This window comes from Cricetulus griseus, chromosome 6 (genome assembly GCF_003668045.3).
Source record: "Cricetulus griseus strain 17A/GY chromosome 6, alternate assembly CriGri-PICRH-1.0, whole genome shotgun sequence".
In the NCBI taxonomy this organism is placed as follows: Eukaryota; Metazoa; Chordata; class Mammalia; order Rodentia; family Cricetidae; genus Cricetulus; species Cricetulus griseus.
Window position 1 is genome coordinate 150,355,194 of NC_048599.1, and position 21,636 is coordinate 150,376,829.

At 41.2% G+C, this 21,636-nt stretch overlaps 1 protein-coding gene across 12 annotated transcripts in view; it reads right to left on the reverse strand.

Moving 5' to 3' along the window:
• Positions 1 to 21,636, reverse strand: part of Scai (suppressor of cancer cell invasion) — a 118,151-nt gene that overhangs the window by 17,086 nt on the left and 79,429 nt on the right. For all 12 annotated transcript variants that reach the window (XR_004770468.1, XM_027423639.2, XM_035446262.1 and 9 more), the window contains 7 exons: positions 18,105 to 18,203; positions 17,537 to 17,689; positions 12,365 to 12,466; positions 11,917 to 12,018; positions 10,945 to 11,023; positions 8,812 to 8,911; positions 7,288 to 7,369 (listed from right to left, as the gene is read on the reverse strand). Coding sequence is in view for 11 of the 12 variants with exons in the window: in XM_027423639.2 (XP_027279440.1) it covers positions 7,288 to 7,369; positions 8,812 to 8,911; positions 10,945 to 11,023; positions 11,917 to 12,018; positions 12,365 to 12,466; positions 17,537 to 17,689; positions 18,105 to 18,203 (717 nt within the window). In the remaining variant the exon portion in view is untranslated. The remainder of the gene's footprint in view (positions 1 to 7,287; positions 7,370 to 8,811; positions 8,912 to 10,944; positions 11,024 to 11,916; positions 12,019 to 12,364; positions 12,467 to 17,536; positions 17,690 to 18,104; positions 18,204 to 21,636) is intronic.

Sequence of the window (21,636 nt, forward strand, 5' to 3'; positions counted from 1 at the left end):
TGAAAACCCTATCTAATAAAATAACAAGGTGTCAGGGGCAAGATGGCTCAGCAGGTAAAGGTAGTCACAGGCATGTCTGGTAACTTGTTTGATCCCCAGAAAGCAAATGGTAGAGAAAAAGAACTGACTCACGACCTCCACACATACACAACCCACTCCCCAATACGTACATGTGTGTTTGTGTGTAATTGAAAACAATTAGAATTTAGGGGGGTACTACAGAGACGGCTCAGCAGTTAAAAGCACATTCTATTATTCCAGAAGACCCAAGTTTGGTTCCCAGCACTGATATGTCAGGTAAGTGACAACTGCCTGTAACTCCAGCTCCAAGGAATACAATAATATCTTCTCTTCTGGTCTGTGTGGACAACGATAGATATTTGACATATATTCACACACATGCACACATGCATGTACAAACACACACACTATTTTAAAAACATGTAAGTTAAAAACTGTATCAAACTGCAAGGCCTGGTGATTCATGCCTATAACCTGGGAGGCTGAGACTAGAGGATCTCAAGTTCAAGGCCAAACTGAGCTATAGAGCAAGACAAAATGAAACAGAACAAAAACTCCAGTACTAACTTACATCAATAAATATAGTATCCTTTTAAAAGTTCTATTCTCAGGATATGGAACAGACTCTGTCTCAGATGCTAAAGATAGGATAGTAAACAAAACAGAAAAACCCGGGGCTGGAGAGATGGCTCAGAGGTTAAGAGCGCTGACTGCTCTTCCAGAGGTCCTGAGTTCAATTCCCAGCAACCACATGGTGGCTGGCAACCATCTGTTATGAGATCTGGTGTCTTCTTCTGGTGTGCAGATATACCCGGAAGCAGAATGTTGTATACATAATAAATAAATAAAATCTTTAAAAAAAAAACAAAACAGAAAAACCCTGTCTCCCTGAAGATGACATTTGGACAGGGATGCAAGTGACAGATACAGGCAGGCCCCCAGTAAACAAAATGAATAAATCATATAAAGAGCTCAAAGGTCTGGGCCAGATCATGGAATTCAAACATTTACATTAATAGCACAGGTTTTAAAATCAGAATGTTTAAACCCAGCTTTGCTACCACTTAGTTGGGTGTGACCTTCGGTCTGGCAAGATGGCTTAGCAATACTGGCTCCCCTTGCAGAAGACCTGGGTTCACTTCCCAGCACCTATGCAGTGGCTCACCATGTGCAACTATAGTTCCAGGGAATTTGGTGCCCTCTTCTGGCCTCCACAGGCACTATATGCAGGTGGTGCACAGGCATGTATGTAGACAAAATATCCATACACATAAAATAAAGATATTTTAAAAAGTTTAAACTTTCTGTGCACTGGTTTTCTTATGAATCAGTGAGGATAATAAAAGTGGCAGTGGTAGGTCTATAATTACTGTAGGTACTTGGGAGGCTAGAGCAGGAAGATTATAAGTTCAAGGCTGGTCTGAGCTATAGAATAAGTTCAAAGCTAGCCTAAGCAACTTAGTGAAACACCACTATCTCTACATAAAAAAGAAAAAGAGAGTTGGGGCTGAAGCTCAGTGGCAGAGTGCCTACCTAGTACATGTGAGGCACTACATTCAAACTCAGTACTGAAAAAAAAGTGTCAAATTATCTCTGCGAGAATTAAATGTGCTCAAGTACATCAAACATTTAGAAAAACACACAGCACCAGCTGTCACGATACAAATATTAACTATCATGGTTATGAAGAACAATAAAGTCACAAGGTAAAAAAGGCATATGATCTGAAACATGGCAATTAAGGAGGACCTAACAAAGAGGTTTCATTTGTTCAAACACTTAACAAATATAAGGTACCTTTGAAAGGGCATTTAAGATAGAAAGGGCAGAATGCAAAGGGCCAGAGCAGAAGACTGCCTGGAATGAATATTAAGGACTGTACTAGTTAGTTTTGTGTCACAAGCTAGAGTCATCAGAGAAGGAGCATCAGTTGAGGAAATGCTTCCAGTGTAGGCATTTTTTTCTTGGTTAGTGATCAGTAGAGGAGGGCTCAGCCCATGGTGGGTGGTGCCATCCCTGGATAGGTAGTCCTGGGTTCTGTAAGAAAGCTGACCAAGCAAGCCACAGGAAGCAAGCCAGTAAGCAGCATTCCTCTCTCCATTGGCCTCTGCATCAGCCCCTGCCTCCAGGAGTCTGTCCTACTTGAGTTCTTGCCTGACTTTTCAGTGACTGACTATGACCCAGAAGTCTAAGCCAAATAAACCCTTTCCTCCCCAACTTGCTTTTTGGTCTCAGTGTTTCATTGCAGCAATAGAAACCCTAACTAAGACAAGGACCAGGAAGGAAATAATGTAGCTGAAGAGATTGGCAAAGAAGGTCAAAGATACCTGTGTGTCCACATGTGTCTTATTCTGAGTGAGATAAGCCACCATAGGAGAGTTTGAATAGAGACGGTTTATCTCAACACATAGGTACACATGCAGGAAGTGAGAGGTAAAGAAGGAAGAATAAGCAAGCCTAGCTGGGAAGCTACTTCAATAACTCAGGTGAGGGAGAACAGTGACACGGATCAGAGGAATGGCATGAAATGCATGTGATACAGGAAGGAAGGAAAGAAGGAAGGGAGGAAGGAATGAAGAAAGAAAGGAAGGAAGGAAGGAAGGAAGGAAGGAAGGAAGGAAGGAAGAAAGGAGAATAACATTAAGAATGAAGCCACAACATGCAGCTGGGATAATTATAAAAGCAAAACAGGCACCAACTGAGATAGGGAGTCTGGAGTCTGAAGTGGTATAGCATTGTCTTGGGTATGGTTGTTTCTGTTTGCACTTGTTTGAAGAATTTCCAACTGTATACATGTTGGAGGCCCATTGACTCTGGAAACTGTTGCTTACATTTGCTAAAGTAGCTTGGTGTCTCTCCAATACCTGCATTGTAGTGTGTAATCTCATGTGATGAGTATATGTAATCTCATGATTACACCTCAATCCTATTGGCACACATATCTGTGGGTGGTCAGGAAAATGATTTTTCATTTATCTGTATAATTTTGATATATAAAAAATATACTAGGATATGCTTCATATCTAGATCTATTTGCCCCAGGAAGCTTAAAAGCCTGCTTTGTTCCTTTTGCTCAGACTAACTGCATACAATTAGCTCATTTTTACCTCAGAACAAGTTCAAACTAGACTAAAGGCTTTCTGTAAATAGATCGTAAGTTTAAAACTTCACAGTTACTCACAAGGTCAGAGTAGCAGATGTCCAACCAAGGTTGCTACATAAAGCACCCCAAGAAGAGCATTCTTTACTTGCCAAGTCTGCTGACAATAGACCTATGTCTCAAAGTTTGTCACTGGGCACTGTCCTCCCCAACCCCCTCAACCCCGGGTCTGGTCAGTCTTACTCCTGTAACCTTGGAACCTTGTGTTGCCATGGTGAATGGCTCAGTTCCTTATCGCTTAACCTAGGAATGGGCTTTTGACTAATGAGAGGTAACTCTTGTAATTTTATTATTATTATTATTGTTCCAAGCCTCCTATGGAGAGTTTTTAGGGATAGAGAAGAAGCTATGAAGAATTAGAATTAGAACAGGAGAATTAGAATAGAGGCAGAACAATAAAGAGACATGTTTGGAACAGCACACATGTGAGAGAATTCATTTGCCCTCAGATACACTAAGAAAAAAAGTGCCTTTAGCTTGCTGTAGCATCCAATCTGAATCCTGAAGGGGACTTTGGGGATGGACCCCAAAGGCCCTTGTTAGATACACAAAGTAGGTAGATGATGATAAGTGGAGTTCTAGAGAGAGGTCTTGCCAAGAAGCCAGTGGGGGTACAGTAATTAAGACATGAAACAGAATGAGCACCAAGGGAGTCAGCTATGGCTGGAAAATAAGACTAACAGGTTGGAACCTAGGGACACTCCAAAGATGGTCAGAGATATGAGGAAAAACCACTAGAAGAGACTGGGCAAATGAGCTAATTCCAGACCTTGTGTGGTCTAAGACAAACTAGCTACTTGAATTTAAGTTTCAAAAGGCACACCCAGAAAAGGGCAGGGATCCATATCTGCTCACATTAGAGAAGAACCCTACAGTGCTATTCCTTTAAAGCAAGAATGAAGTAAAATCAACCTCACATGTCTTCCCACTAGGACAATTTCTCACAGAATGGTAAGGCAATGTTTCTTGGTGCTGAGCTCAACAGACACTGCTCACCTAAATTAGTTCTTGCAGGTTGTCAGCTCTCTTACATACCTGTAGCGTAAGTATCCACTGCAAAGGTGATACCGCAAACAGGATCCTAAGCTGGTAGTACTTCTAGATGTTTGATACAAGCAAATGCAAACCTCCTGAAACTGAAGGTTCCTTCATATTAGGCTCTCATGAACTCCTCCCAATTTTAAGGATTAAAGGGTAATAAATGTGTGCATGTGTGTTCTTGTGCTTATTAATCTCAAACAAGTAAAAGCAAAGACTAAAATAGTAAACTATAATGGGAAAGAGGCTCAAGAGTCAGCAAATAAAGAGATAATGACTGAGAACAGTCATTATCATAAATGAATGAACAACCCAACAGTTCAAATTGTTTAACACACCCTGACATGTTCAAACAAAAGTATAATCACTACAGATTAAGTGTTGAGTATAAGAAGCTAAGAGAAGGAATTTCAAAAGAACAAGAAAGAAATGGAACCCTAGAACTTGAGGGCAGCTGGCAGGGGACCAGGTGTAATTGACTATGTGGTAATAGTCATACAAGAGTACAAGCAATTTGCATACATCAAACTTAGGCTAAGGCTTATAGTGATATGTTATTTGTGATTTAATAAATAAAGCTTGCCTGAGGATTCAGAAAGCAAAGTCAGCCACAAGCTATAGAGGTCAGGCAGTGGTGGCACACACCTTTCATCCCAGGACTCAGGAGACAAAGACAGATGGATCTCTCTGAGTTCAAGGCCACCCAGGTTTACATAAGATTAAAACAGTCACCGGGCAGTGGTGATGCACGCCTTTAATCCCAGCATTTGGGAGGCAGAGGCAGGTGGATCTTTGTGAGTTCGAGACCGGCCTGGTCTGCAAGAACTAGTTCCAGGACAGCCTCCAAAGCCACTGAGAAACTCTGTTTCAAAAAACCAGAAAAAAAAAAAAAAAAAAAAAAGATTAAAACAGTCTAAAATCACACCCTTAATCCCAGGACTCAAAAGAGGTATTTAAGACAAGAACAGATTCAGTATGAGGCATTCATTCTCTAGCCATGCTGAGGAGGTGCAGCAGTCTGAGACTTGGTGAAGAGCTTGTGTGTGGCTCAGCCCTTCCAGCCTGAGCATGAAGTGAGATCTAGTGGATGCTTCTTTGCTTCCCTGACCTTCAGGGTTGAACCTCAATATCAGTCACTGGGTCACTGATTTTTCATGTTACAAAGGCTGTTTCATGATAACCTGCTTTTGACAGCCATTTGCAATGGCAGAGACCCAGCACTTAAATCTTCCCCCCTCCCCGAAAAGGAAAGAATTAAAAAGAATTTCCTAAGGTTACTGGGAAATTTTTTTTTTTTAATTTTATTTCCAGCTAGTGGTACATTACCACAGAGAAATGTCCACTTTAAAATTAATGGAAACATGTTAGGCAAAATATGGGTCACTGCTGTCACACAGATCTTGGTTTATCAATCACTTCCTCCTTCTGCCAGGAAGCTCATACTAGCACGCAAAGCTCCTTTTCTTCCAAGAGTGGAAAGAACAGGAATTTGAAATGAGAAGGACATTTAATCCTTAGCATAAAGATTCCTTATGGAGAAGATAAGGATAACAGACATTCACCATGTATTAATTAAGAATCTTAAATGTGAGGTGGGGGAGGACAAAGATATATGTATCCAAATAGCCATAGGGTACTCATCAGGGAAATTACACATATGTTGACATTCAGAACTTTATCTTCTAGGCAGAGGGCTTTATCTGATAAATATGATATAAGCATAAAGGAAGACCTAAAGACCTGATGTAAGAGTTTACTGCCCAACTAAATGATCCATCTCAAATATGACAAGTCATATCCACTCACCCAGTTTCTTGTCTCCATTCTAAAACAGAACCAGACAAGCAAGGGTTATGATACTCTGAATATGGTCTTATATAAAAAAGGCAAAAAGAAATAGAGACAAGCCATGAGGCAGTGGCACAAGCCTTTAATCCCAGCACTGGGGAGGTAGACGCAAATGGATCTCTGTGAGTTCAAGGCCAGCCTGGTCTACAGAGCTAGTTCCAGGACAGTGCTGGGATTAAAGGCGTGTGCCACCACCACCTGACCATGTTTTATTTTTAAAATGAAACTAAACATGAGAAAACAGAAAGCATACATGTTGGGTAACCATTCTTGGCTACAAAGCCATTTCCACTGCCATGCTAGAATAAACTGACTAATGTTTGCTTTCCCACTCATGTTGATAACCACAATAGAAGGAACTTTCAGGAGCAGAAACAAGCACCCAGCTCAATGTAGACATGCTTTTCCCTAATGAAACACCCGAATACAACATAAAAGAGGCCTGTCTGGTTTATTTTAAATGATTACAGCTTGAATTTTAATGACATCTAGTAGATTAGGATTTGTTTCTTCCTTTCTTTTAATTTTATGTGTACTGGTGTTTAGTGTTTAGTGTGAGGGTGTCAAAACTTGGAGTTACAGACATTTGTGAGCTGCCATGTGGGTGCTGAAAACTGAACCTGGGTTCTTTGGAAAGCAGTCAGTGTTCTTAACCACTGAATCATCTCTCCAGCCCCCAAGGATTTGTTTCAATAGCAAAATATTGCAAAAGTATTTCCTGGTTAAACCACTGTCACTCCAACATTCAGGCTCAGTCAAGAAAAAAACAAAGCACATGTAAAATTGTTAATATTCAAGATCATCACTATGTAACATAAGATGGAGTTTCATCTAAACTAAGTTAGATATGCTGAAATGCAGTGTTTAAAAACTAGAAAATAAGCCTCCCATATCATCTCTAGTTCTGTAAAGAAAACATTCGGGGTTATATAACAAAAATAAACCTCCCACCAGAGATCTTGGAAATCTTGAAATTTTTTTTTCTGCAGGAGGATTTATTATTTTCCACTGAGAGTCCATTCATGCGTTTCTTCTTGTTTCTATTCATAGCATCAGATCCTGACTAGCATGCACAACCTCAAAAGAAAAGAAACACTAAATACAAACTGTAAAATTAAATAAGTAAAACAAAGCAAAATAAAAGGGCACATGTTAAAAAACGAGGACCCTGGGGCTAGTGCTATATACCTGGCACACACACTAGCTCTCCAGGGACTCACCTTATAGGCAACACTGTTGGAGGAGTCCACAATGATAAACAGGGGTTTCCGTGTGAATGGATAGAGATCTCCAGGATGAAGGCTGCAGAAAACAAAACAAAACAAAACAAAAAAACAGTGAGGAAGTTTGTAACTACATGGCCAATTCTCAATAGGTTATTTCTAAATTGTAAGTAATTTTGTGGTGAATATGGAGTGCAGGCATCTGGTTGAGATAGGGTATTAAGTGACATAATTTCATTTCCTTTAGATATAGACCAAGAAAAGGGGTTACTTTTTTACAGTCTGCTTTTCTTCTTCTTTGTGTGTGTGTTGGGCATGAATGGAGGCCTGAGGTTAATGTTGGGAATCTTCTTAAACCATTTTTTTTTCCTTATTATTTGAGGCAGCCTTTCAATCAAACCCAGAGCATGCTGAGATGTGTAGTCTGGGAAGCCAGCTTGCTGCATGAGTTTCTCCTTCCCCATGTGGGGCCCCCACACACCCAACAGTTACATGGGTTCTGGGATCCAAACCCTGGTTCTCTTGTTTTTGTGGCAAGGGCTTAAACTGTTGAGCCACCTCCTCAGCTGTATAGTTCAAATTTATTCATGTATTTACTTATTCATCTGCTCATACATTTGGAGACATGAATAGCTTTGCTATGTAGCCCACACAGACTGTCTTGTACTTGTAAGTGCTAGCATTATAGGCATATGCCATTATACTTGGCCTATTTTAAACTTGCTAACATGTATTTATTTTGTATGTGTGATCTCTCTTTCTCCCCCCTCTCCCCCCAATGCACCATACACCTTCACCACAGTGCTCATGTGGAGGTCAGAGAACAACTAAATCTGTGGAGATTTAGTTCAGTCCTTCTACCCTGTAAGTGTACGGGATTGACCTTAGGTCATCAAGCTTGGTGGCAAGTGCACTCACCTGCTGAGCCATCTCGATGGCCTTATTTTGACATTTTGAGGAATAGCCATACTATTTTCCATAATTGTACAATCAAATCATATTCTCACAATAGTCTTCAAGATGCTCATATCCTCAACAATACTTGTCTTGTGAACAACTATCCGAACAGATGCTAAGTAATAACTTCTCATGGTTTTAATGGGCACTTATGAGATGATTAGTGATGCTGTGCATGCACTCACATATCTGTTACATGCTCTAAAATAAATGATTTCAAACTAAGGTGAGCAACACTGCCACATGTGGCTTGGGGAAACTTTAGTTATGGCATGAATAATATGAACATACACAGGCCTGGTTTCCTCTTTATCTATTTTTCAGTATAAACAGTTGATATTTAATGTAAAGTATTATCAGACAAACCCACTGTTCATTAAAAGCAGAATTTTCTTCTCAGTTAAAGGAATTCTGTGCTATAAAAACAGCAAGCAAGCCTTCACAAACAAGTACTATCAACATTAGTCTAAGGGAATCTGTCTAGTCGAAAAATGAAGCTCCCATTTATCTTAATATTTAAAGAGTTTTGATCCATAGCATAAAAAGAAACACTAGAATACATACCAGTGCATTTCCTTGTGGGATTGATTTCGTTTGTGGATTGCATCTCCATTTATAATGTCTCGGTTACTATTAGTAAGAACACCTCCAAAGTCGTAAGGACCTAAAGAACAAAGAAAAGAAACCTAGAATTCAACAGGAGGGAAACACAGACTGATCTGAAGCTCATATGCAAGAGTATGACTGAATCTCCCTTTGATACAAGTATAATATAAGCACAAAACATTTAAATAATCTTTAACATTTTACTGTAATGCAATATTTTCATATTTTCAGCACATTGCCTACTTCAATGCTTTTAAAAATCACTTAATTGTATACCAGCTTTTCAAACAGAATATAATAAGAAACAAAGTAAGAATCTACAGCCAGGCATGTTGCCACATCCCTCTAATCCCAGCATTCAGGAGGCAGAGGCAGGTGGATCCCTGTGCCAGATTACATAATGAGCTCCAGGACAGCCAGGGCTACATAGAGAGACTGAGAAAAACAAAGCAAAACAACAACAACAAAAGACAAACAACAAACAAAACCAACCAAACAACTCAGCAACAACAAAACCAAGAATCTACAGCATCCCACTAATTTGTGTGGTAAAAAGGGATGGAGACCTGGGATATTTAAAATAACATTTACACTTCGAACAAAATTTCAATCTCTGGTTTAACAAAAGTACCTCACAGAGAAAGCTGCTAACTTGTAAACTGCAGTCCCCCCCCCCCCCCCCCCTTCTTATATATTTATTATTCACTCTTTTTATACTTCTGCAAGGCTTAAGTGATCCTCCTGCTTTAGCATCCTGAGTAACTGGCACTACAGGGACACTATTGTATCTGATCCAGTAAACATTTTAAATTGACTACTACATGTAAGATTTAAAGAAAATTTAAAATTGAACTTGAAAATTCTGATTAACAAAACTTTATTTTTATGAAATATTATGGCAAATTCCAGTACATGGAAAATCCACTATTTTACTATTATGTAAGCCTCTTTAATTATGGTTTCCATGTTAGCCTTTCCCCATTAGTCATAAGAATTGAAGTTCAACAGTGACTGTGAGATGTTCAGATAATCTCTGAGAAAAGATCATTCAATTAGAACCTAGATCGACTACAAAATGTAAAATAGAGGCCAATAGTCTCATTTGAGACCCAGAATAGGTGCTTTAATAACATGTTTTCAAACAAGAGATACTTAAATATAAAGTGACTAACATTTAAATAAGAACTAAGGCAGTTACTGATGTTGTCTTTTTTTTCTTCCTCCCTTGTATCTGCCCATTAGTGTTCCACTATGCCCCATCCCCTCATATCACGGTTGGATTACAGTCCTTTAAAACATCACTGCAACATAAAGACTACAGAGATTTGCTCTGTTTTGTTTCCACTGTAACATTTTACTACTTTGTAGGTCATGCAAGGAAGATGGTGGGTCATGCATTTTATAAAGGAATGCCAATTCCAACAGACAGATGAGGAGGAAAATGTTGAAAATGTTAAACTATTTTTTCCTAAGATTTAATTCCTTCATTTACATATAAGTTGTTCATTAGTCTGAACAATTTCTGAGCTCATATGTTCTGACACTTTCACGTTTTACTCTGAAACAGCACCCCAATATTTCATGAGCTGAATCAATAGTAACAAAATAAAAAAGGACTGAAAATAAAAATCATAACAAGGACTTGAACTTTCACAGTTACAAACGTACACTGATTTCTACTAAGACTTTCGGCCATAATTGTTGCCTCTGACCAGATCCCTAAATGTATTAAAAGCTTACAATGATCAATGATGTCAAATAAATGGGTTGGCAGATTCCATAATCCTTTGCCATGTCAAACATTCAACTCTATATGCATAAATCTACATATGATGTTTCTGACAGATTTGATAGCAAAGTATGAATTTGATCTATGTATTGTTTCAGGATATTTGGATTTCAAGGGGTAACAGTTGAACGTGGAGAGTTAAGCACGTTCTTTTCAACATTGTCACTAAATAACAGAACAGGTTTTAAATTTGGAAGGTTCTCTAGAAAGCGTGAGGTGGTCTCTGGGCTGTGGGCCATTGTCTTGTAGAAAATAGAGAGAATTCAAGCCCTGCTCACGGTGGGAGCATTCCTTTATTGTACCTTCACCATCAGAACGACCTGTGGGGAAAACGCCAGTGGCTGACAGGTAAATCAGAAGCACACTATTGGCAGGCAGCTCCTGAAAGGAAAGAAAACCACACACACAAAACCACAGACAGAAAAAACAAAGTTTTATTTAAAGTTCAGGGCAATTTAGGGCTGTGGGGGAAGTGATATCGTTTAGCACACTGCTGTCATTTCCAAGAGAATTATCATATTCCCATTGTTCCAATTTAAGATCAGATGGTAAAATTCACTATAATCTACATTGCCTAACTGTTGCCCAAAGCTGTGAACTTATTTTCCACTTGCAACTCCCCATCTGTTAGAGCATGTTCTCTGAAAACATGAAATGGAGAGAGATCTCCATTGGGGAAAAAAAAGGGCAAACTCCCCTCCATACCTTTCTCTACATAAATTTTGGGGAGATCCCACCTAATTCCCATCATTCCTTTTCGTTCTTTTTTTTTTTTTTTTTTTTTGAGGTTGCATGGAGCCCACACTGGCCTCAACTTTGCTGTGCACTGATATATCTAGGTTGCCCTTGAACTTGCTAGTGTGTGGCCCGAGAAGCCTTCCAACTCCTGTCCAAAAGCAGGATTATAGGCATTTACCACATACTTCTATCAGATTGTAACAATGTTTCACAGAGCTGCCTGAGCACATGGCTGCTACACATTCTGTTCTTGTTTTTCAGTTTTGTATTGGTGTTAAGCCCAAAGTTAAACTTTAGTAATAAAAATCTGGAAGGGAGAGAATGATAATTAACCAATAGTCTCTGATTGATGCCAAAAAAATTACTCATCATCAGCAGCTACCATTCCCAAAACAGCAAGGGTCAGAATCATGACTGGAACATCATTTGTACATGTTCATAGATCACTACACACTAAGTTAGGCATCTGAAGAATGACCAAGTCCACCATGAGCACACTTTCCCCACTGCAGAAGAAAAGACTGGACCAGACATACCTTAAAAGATGCTGCTAAGAAAGTATACAGCTGGCTGAAAGTCGGTTTGTAGAGCAGATACTTGTGGGGGTTTTCTCGTCTGGTGGGCTTGTCAGCTGACTCCTATGGTGACATACCCAAACGGACATGTAAGTGTTATATGACAGCTATCAGAGTCAACAGTCTCTATTCTTTTTAGCAAATGTTCTCACTTTAATTTTATTCAGTGTTTAGAATTGTGCCGATCAACTTCTCTGTCTTTTTGAGAGCTCTTTCAGTTTTGTCACAGGAACTCACTATGTAGCTCAGGCCAGCCTCTAACAAGCAACAATTCTACTGTTTGGCCTTCTAGGGTGCCTTACAGCTGTGAGGCACCTATGGCAGGCTTGAGAGAATTCTTTATTTACACGTGTAAGAGAATCCAAAGCAGTAAAAGTTACCACTCTGGTAAATGTGGGCAGAAGGTCACCTGTATTCCTGGCTTATTCATCTGGGAAGCTAAATTCATTGGCTCCCTCTCCAAGGCTTGCAACATCCGGAACATGTCAACAGTCAGTTCACTGAATTTAACCTGTAAGAAAAATATACCTGGTCATCAATGTAATAAGCAGAACTTCTGATCTTTTTATAAAAAAAAATTAGTGTAGCCCTGGAACTCTCTCTGTAGACCAGGCTGGCCTTGAATTTACAGAGATATGATTGCCTCTGTCTTCTGAGTGATGTGATCAAAGGCGTATGCCACCACCGCCCAGCTTAACTTCTGGTCTTTAATCATATTATTACTCTTGATTTTCAAGTATACTTAATAATAACTGATATATATATATATATATATATATATATTATATATATATATGTTCATTTTTAATGTAGATGTTCCATTTTCACCCCACTTCCCTTTCCTCCTTCCAATCCTTTCTATGTACCACTGGCCTTGTTTCTTCTTGAAATCATGGCCTCTTTTTTCTGTAGTTGCTATTGGTGTATGTGTTAATGTGTATGCATCTAAACACATAAATACAACCTGCTCAGTCCATTTAGTGCTACTTGTATGTATATGATTTCACAGCTGACCACTTGGTATTGGATAACCAATTAGGGAATACATCCCCAAGGAGGACTATTCTTCCACAGTCAGCTTTCCTTAGTTGCCTGTAGTTCTTTGTCTATGGTGGGCTGGGGTTTTTCTTTGTTTGAGACAGGTTCTTACCCTGTTTCCATGGAGGACTTGGAATTTTCTATGTAGACCACAATGGCCTGGAACTCAGAGAGACTGCTTTTGCTTCCCAAGTGCTGGGATTAAAGGCATGCACCACTATGTCCAGAGACAGCTCATATTTTATTCTCAAACATTTAATTACAATATTTTCAAAAGGCAAATATGGCAGAAGAAATGTGCAGTGACACCCCTATGCTCACTATCTACTTTGTATAATTAACAATGTTTAGGTTGTTCATAATGCATCAGTTTCCTCAGATGGATTTTAAAAGGCAATAAAAGCTACAAAAACAGTCTTACAAAACATGGTAACATTTGCTTAAGCTGAGCTATGTCAAAATTCATACTTTATAATTTCTTCAATGTTTTGGTACTACACAGCATTTAAGAGTGCATTCTTCTCATGGGGCTGGAGAGATGGATTAGAGTTAAAAGCACTGGCTGCTCATCCAGAGGACCCAGGTTCAATTCCACAATCCCAGCAACCACATGGCAACTCACACCTGTCTGTAACTCAGTTTCAGGGCTTCTGACACCCTTACACAGACATACAAGCAGGCAAAACAGTGAACATTAAAAAAAAAAAAAAAAAAAAAAAAGTACACTCTTGTAAGGACATGGGATGACAGAACCAAGAGGAGAGGTTTAAAGGTATCTTTTTCTATAAAATAAAATAGAAATGTTTTAGTTAAGGTATTTGCTTAGAAAGATTATTCACCGAAGTTTCAAAACTGCACCTCAGACTGGGTGGTGGTATCACACCTTTAATCCCAGAACTTGGAAGGCAGAGGCAGGCAGATTTCTGTGAGTTTTCAGCTAGCCTGGTCTACAAAGAGTTCTAGGGTAGCCAAGACTACACAGAGATGGGCTCTGTTCCTAAAATCAAAATAAAAATGTACCTCATTCATACATACATAATACAGTGCTTGGGATCAGGATCAGGGGCCTCATGCATGCTCTACCACTAAGCTTCATCTTAACCCCATTTAATATCTCTTTTTAGCAGATCAGCAAAAACTCTATTTCTCCTCATTCAAAATTTCACAGGATAAAAAAGAAATTAAAAAAAATTATCAATAAAAATATTAATACATGTATTTCTGAAAACATTTAGCATTTCAACACACCAGTGAATTTACAAAACTGCTACAAAACTGCATCACAGCCTCAAATTGTTCACCACCCATCACTTCTACACATAGGACGAAACAAGTTCTAGACAAAGTAAGGAGACAACAACCTGGCTTTCTGTCCTTCTGCTGTCAGAGGAGGTAACCAAGAGCAAACTCTTAAGACAGAACCAATACTAGGAGTCTCACTCGTTCTTTTTTTCAGTTTGTTTGGACAGGGTCGTACTCTGTAGTCCAGGATGGCCTCAACACCTATTTCTGCCTTCCACAGGCTGTGACTATAGGCATGTGCCACCACGCTTGGCTTTTTTTTGTGTTCCAAGGAACACGCTCTACACATAGCAGAGTGTAGAGTTTCTTTCTTTTTTAAAAATATTTAATGCTGGGCAGTGGTGGCGCATGCCTTTAATCCTGGCACGCAGGAGGCAGAGACAGGCAGATCTCTGTGAATTCCAGACCAGCCTGGTCTATAAGAGCTAGTTCCAGGATAGCCAGCCTCCAAAGTCACAGAGAAACCCTGTCTCGGAAAACAAAACAAAACCAAAAAAGACCCCCAAAAATTTGAAAAAAATAATTTAAGTTTATTTTATTACATTGGTGTGAAGGTGTCAGATTCCCTAGAATTGGAGTTACAGATAGCTGTGAGCTGCCATGTGGGTGATGGGAACTGAACCCAGTCCTCTGAGGCATATATCTAACCCCCAATTTACAGTTTCTTATTTTCCTATTTTTGAGGTAGTTTGCTAGTTTGGTTACTCTTTTGTTTCCGAAGACAGGGTTTTGCCAGGAACGGTGACACACACCTTTAGTCTCAGCACTTGAGAAGCAAAGGCAGGTGTAGGGAAAAACCCTGATTAAAGATGTTGACCAAGTGGGTGTGGTCAGTTATATAATAAGGGTTTAAGGAGGAGGGAGGCACACACAGCTTGCTCTCTTTCTCCTGGCTGAGCTGACTAGGAAGCATTTCAGGGTCTGAACTGCTCCGGCGCAAACCTGGTCACTGGATCCTTTGCGTGAGTACTTTTCCCTAATAAACTACTGTTTGTCAACCTATCTCTGACTCTACTTTGTAAAATCTATAGCCAGGCTCAGTTCAAACATGCTCTTAATCTCAGCATTTGTGAGGCAAAGTTCGAGGCCAGCCTAGTCTACATAGAGAGTTCCAGGACGGCAAGGGCTACATAGGGAGATGCTATCTCAAAAATACTGTGACTACGACTATGATGACTACTACTAAAGACAGACTTGTTAGGTTGCCAAGGCTGGCCTTAAGTTACAGTTAATACTCCTGCCTTTGCAATCCCAAGTGCCTGATTACAAGTGTGTGCTACCACACCAAACCACTATTAAAGACCTACTGTCATGTCAGCAGGGCATATACATTCCACACTTCAAGCCTATTGGCCTTTATCAACTCTGAATGCAGATAGCAATGTTCTCAGAGCTGACTTAACTATCTTTAGTCCTTGGACTCCTCAGTCACTCACTAATACTAACCCCCCCCCCTTTTTTTTTGTTTTGAGAGAGGGTCTCATGTATCTGGCCACAGCCAAAGACAACTTCCTGCTACTGCTCCAACTTTCATAGTGCTGGGGTCAGAGTTATATGCCACGAGACCCCATTTTTTTTTTTGTAGCTTTTGGGCTGGAAGTCAGGGCCTTATGAGCACATAGGCTCTCTACCAATTGAGCAACATCTCCAGCCCTCACTAGCACTTAAATTATTCTCTAGTTCTTTATAGGTGGATTTTTTTCCCTAGGCCAAACCATGGAAGCAGGGTCACCAGAGCAATAGCTTACAGTACATATACACCTGTACAATGAAGCAAAAAAAAAAAAAAAAAAAAAAGTAACATTCACTCTTCTTTCTTTCCATGTGCCATGACATATCAATACTATGGACTGTACCTCCCAAGTATCTGTAGAAACCAGCTTTGCAGATCGAATATTACCTCTGTTCTGTAGCACAAGAAAATATTACCACTCTCTGAGATTTCTGTGAGTTTCCTAACTTTCTGCCAACTCCATTGCATCTCCAGTCTACTCTGCACAATTCCACCCCAGATGATCCTCTCCAGGGGAGGTGGATGAACAGCAGCAATGTATGCTGCTGTATCTACATTTATCTATATGTACATATGCAAGTGTAATAATGAAACCCATTACTTTTCTGACAACTAAAACCTAAAAACTAATAAATAATAAAAGTTATTAAAAACTACATTCTCAAAATGCAAGCCCTCAGCAGCTCCCCTCTTTGCCCTGGCCCTTTGCTAGTTTCCTGTGCACTTTGGAAGACAACCTTCCTGGCTTTTCCTGTGCCTCTTGTTCTCTTCAGCCCCTTCCCTCCAAGTGCAGCCTTCTATCAATGTCTCATCCTCCCAGCTCACCAGGCTCAGACAGTAGCATAACTGTTACTGCTGTTTGGCATGCTTACTCTGGACAACTTATTCTTTGGTTCTTAACCAAAGTACATTCTCAGAAAACACCCCATCATCTCCTCAGACTAGCTCAAATCCCCTGATGTCAGACATCAGAACAGTATACATCTCCTTTGCCACATCTGTTGAAATGTTATCTAAGTAGCTATTTTGTTAATAATTGTTTTTTACATTTTAACAGGAAGATCCATCAGTAAAGGCACTTTGTCTTTTTTGCCACACACACACACACACACCCTGGAGACGTGACTGATACTTCATAAATACTGTGCTGGGGATATAGCTCAGTGGTAAATTAATAAACTAATATGTATCCTTCTATGTCTTTAAAAAAATTCTCAATGATTTCAAAGCCAGCATTACATATAGATGGCATAATTTAAAAAAAAGATTTATTTATTATGTATAGTGTTCTGCCTGCACATATGCTTGCAGGCCAGAAGAGGGCACCAGATCTCATTATAGATGCTTGTGAGCCATCATGTGGTTGCTGGGAATTGAATTCAGGACCTCTGGAAGAGTAGTCAGTGCTCTTAACCTCTGAACCATCTCTCAAGCCCCAGCATAATTGATTTAACCATTCCTCACAGATGTTAGGGATCTTTCTTGGGGGAGGTTTCCAGACAGGGTTTCTCTGTGGCTTTGGAGGCTGTCCTGGAACTAGCTCTTGTAGACCAGGATGGTCTCGAACTCACAGAGATCCACTGGCCTCTGCCTCCCGAGTGCTGAGATTAAAGGCGAGCGCCGCCACCACCCAGCCATGTTAGGGATCGTATATGGAAGAATTCCATGATGCGCAAAACTAACCTTTTCAAAGTTAATTTTAAACATAATTCCTTCACAGTTCTTTACCTGATTATTACAATTACCAATAATGAGTGCATCAGCCAGAGACAACTGTCCCACAATCATGCCTTGCTCCAGCAAGGGGGCTCCTGTTTCAGTGAGGCGATTGGATGTGATAACAATGGTGTTATCATCATTTAACACCATCACAGGATCTGCCTGAAGAAAAAAGAAGCATGTTAATGACAACACAGAACATCACTGTTATTTGTTCTTCTCAAAGTCACATACACACCATAAACATACAACACAAGTCATTTTCCTACCTGTGACTGTGACAACTTTTTTTTCTCAAGAAATTACCTCAATAGGCAGGGTGTGATAGTGCACGCCTTTAATCCTACCACCTGGGAGGCAGAGGCAGGAGGAGCTCTGAGTTTGAAGCCAGTCTGGGCCTCAAAGTGAGTTCCAGGATAGCTAGGGCTGTTATACTGAGAAACCCTGTCTTGACCAAAAAAAAAAAAAAAAAAAAAGAGGAGAAAGAGAAGAAGAAAGAAGAAAAGGAAGAGGAGGAAGAAAGAAGAAAGAAAAAGAAGGAAGCAGGAGAAGGAAGAAAAAGGAAGGAAGAAATTACCTCAATAAATGCTGCCACCTCTTGAAGCACTAGGTTCCACTCTACTTGATCTTCAGTATTAAAGCGATGAGTATAATCTTCAATTTCATCTGACAATTCCTGGTATTAGAAACACCACAAAGAAAAGTGGTTATTAAAAATCTCTGTAAAAAGGCCACTGAGATGGGCTCAGCAGGTAAATGTCCCTGCCATCCAGCCTGACAACCTGAGTTCAATCCATGGAACCCATGCAGTAAAAGGAGAGAACCAATTCCTGCATGTTGTCCTCTGACCTGACGCCTATGTGACTATTATGCTTGCACATGCATGCACACACAATAAATAAATGTAAAAAATGTTATCTCATCTAGAGACCCCAGATGAGAAGAAATACACCTGTGAGCCCACCACCTGTAGTTCTGGACAGTTGGGCACCGTTATGGTGAGTGAATACAGGGTGGAGATGAGAGAGAGAGAGAGAGAGAGAGAGAGAGAGAGAGAGAGAGAGAGAGAGAGAGAGAGAGAGAATGAATGAGAATAGTATGATTCATGTATTCATGTGCAGGGGAGAGAGGCAGATCAGAGAAGGGTGCTGAGGAATGGGCTGAGGTAGATGCCCTACTTGTCCAAGCCAGGACCATGGTGATGGCTGAGCCTGGACTGTGGCCATGGGCCATGACTTGGTCTGTGACCCTGATGCAGCTGTGGGGATCTGTGTTAATGTCTGTGGCTCCTGTTACCATTGAGGACCCTGTGGATGCTGGAGTCGGGCCACTACCTATGACCAAGCTGATGTTCAATGGATGTGCTGTCATTATGGGTTGGGGGAAGCCATGCTGGTCCAGGATTCCTGTGTTACTACCTAGAACCATGGTGATGTCCAGCCTAGACTGCTGCTGGGGGTCATGTGTGGGTCTGTGGCCCTGCTGCTGCTGTGCTCTGAGTTGATGTCCATTGCTCTTGTTGCCACCAAGGGCAGTCTGGGCTGACACCTGAGACTATGTTGATCTTACATGGTCAAGCTGGTGCCAGAGCCATACAGACTTGGGTGGCCTGTGTTGCCACCTAGGGCCATGGTATCACTCGGTCCCAAACTGTGGTGGGAGGCCATGTCTGGATCCATGGCCCTACTGCAGCCAGGTTCTGTGTTAATTTCCATGGCTCTTGTTACCATCGAAAGGTGAGTGGATACCCAGAGTCAGGGGACATGCTGGCATTTGGGGGACAGGACTGATCTGGGTGACCTGCAATGCCAACTAGGGCCACAAAGACATACAGGCCCAGAATGTTACCAAAGACCATGTCTGCGTCTATGGTTCTACCTACAAGCAGCTCTGTTTTGTCCAGGCAAGATGCAGGGCTGGCTCTCCAGACTGCTGCACTTGGCTGTGGGCAGGGCCAATTCTTCTGTTCTCATGCTTCCTACCCTGTCACATGGCAAGGGTGGGGGGAAGGGCATATTTCCCTTACCCTTGCCATCCCATGGCATATGAGGGAAGGTGTAGGGACAGCTCTCCTGCTCTCACATCCACAGTACTGGCTCACCTAAACCCCTACCAACAGGGTCAAGTCTAGTGTTCTGCCAAAGCAAGGTACTGTGCATGCTCTTCTGTGTGTTGTAGCCAAGAAGTCAGCTGGAAGCAGTCATAGAAAAGAACATGTTGTCCCTTTCCCTGGTTGAGATGCTAATCAAAAGGAAACTCCCTCACATAGAGGACACATTGCAATAGATGCAAATGTCACTCCCCTAGAAAAATCTGTCAGCTAATGGCTCTTACGGCCTACCCCTTTGAGCACCTAGCAGGCAGGACCCATGATTGGGTCCTGTCAGTAGTACTTCTAGAAGGGGGAAATGAAGGGGCCAGACCTCCACCCAGCCCCCTGCTTTGGCAGCTATAACAGGCTGCAGAAAAGACCCAGTAAGATGTAGGCCTCTGACTCAGCTACATGTGCTAAGTTCCTGACCTTGTCCAACCTTCCAGTCACTAGGAAGCCAGATACCCTTCCAAGTGGCAAGGAACCAAACAGAAGTTAGCTGGTGGGCTCTGGATGTGCTTTATGGTAACAGTGGAGTGCAGTGCATAGCAACCTCCCTGGGAGGGCCTCTGAGCATAGCAACCATTCCTGACCACTCAGGACAGGTTGCCCAAGCCTGGAAGTGCACCAATCCTGAGACTGTTGCGGACCCCCAGACACTCCCCTTGCTCTACCCCAATAAATTCTTTGCCCCACAGTCCCGTTGGGTCCTTCTTGCTCCACCCACTGTGTCAGACGGATGTAGGACCTGAGTTAATACAGTAAACTCGTTAATTGATTAAAGACTCTTTGCTTTTGCATTGGATTGTTAGGCGCCAGCTGCGGTGAGGTGCCAAGTACAAAAACCAGCATGTGCAAGGGAGGGTGGGGACAAAGGGTGGGAGGGTGATGCACCGGCCCCTGCTGGGCTTCCTGGGTATGGCCTTGAAGTCTGCTGCAACTGGGGAATCCACCACTGGGTGTCAGAATCAAGACAATAACACACACACACACACACACACAAGGGCCCATCTCAAAGACTTGGAAGTTTCAAACTTTCTCAAATGGCCAGAATCAAGACAACACCACACACACACACACACACACACACACACACACACACACACACACACACACACACACACACACACACACACACACACAGACAAAAGGGCCCATCTCAAAGACTTGGAAGTTTCAAACTTTCTCAAATGGCCAGACTCCTCTCCATTGCTAGAGGATCCCACAAGGCCTGAAACGAATGGGAAGCAACCTCCCCAGCAGGCTGATCCAATCTTCAACTGGACAGCTGGTCAATCCAATCCTTGGTTGAATACCTGCCCCAAAGGGAAGTCGGGATGTCTCCTCACTTACCCAGGCCTGGCTTTATAGGCACATCTGCCAAGGCCCTCTTGACCTGTTACATATGACTTTAAATGGTGAAGATGAGTGGGATCAGGATGCATGATGTGAAATCCACAAAAATCAATAAAAATTAAAAAATTAATCTCCATAAAACCAGCTATATCATAATATTCTTGATAAAAAGTAGAAGAATTATGTTGATCAGTATCAATATCCAACCCAAATTATAACAGAAAACAAAGAATGAAAAACACAGTTTTGCTTCAAAATAAAAAATTTCAGAATGATACTCATCAAATAAAATCTTTATAAAGATCTACTTCCTACTTGATGTTATATCAGCAATGAATTTAATAACAGAACTGCCTGAATACAAACTAATAAACATTAACCGTTAGGACTATGGCTTGAGGTGGCACTGTGGAGAATCCCACGGATTCTCAAACATGACACAGGCAGAACTTATATAGGAAGGAATTTTTATTGGTGAAGGTAAGGGGGGGAGGAGGAGGGGGAGGAAAGGAGGAGGAAGAAGAGAGAGAGAGAGAGAGGGAGAGAGAGAGAGAGAGAGAGAGAGAGAGAGAGAGAGAGAGAGAGAGAGACTGATTTGAGATTTGTCTGCCTCCTTTGTGAGCCAGGGTACTGCCTGCCATGACCCTCTTTGCCAGTGCCA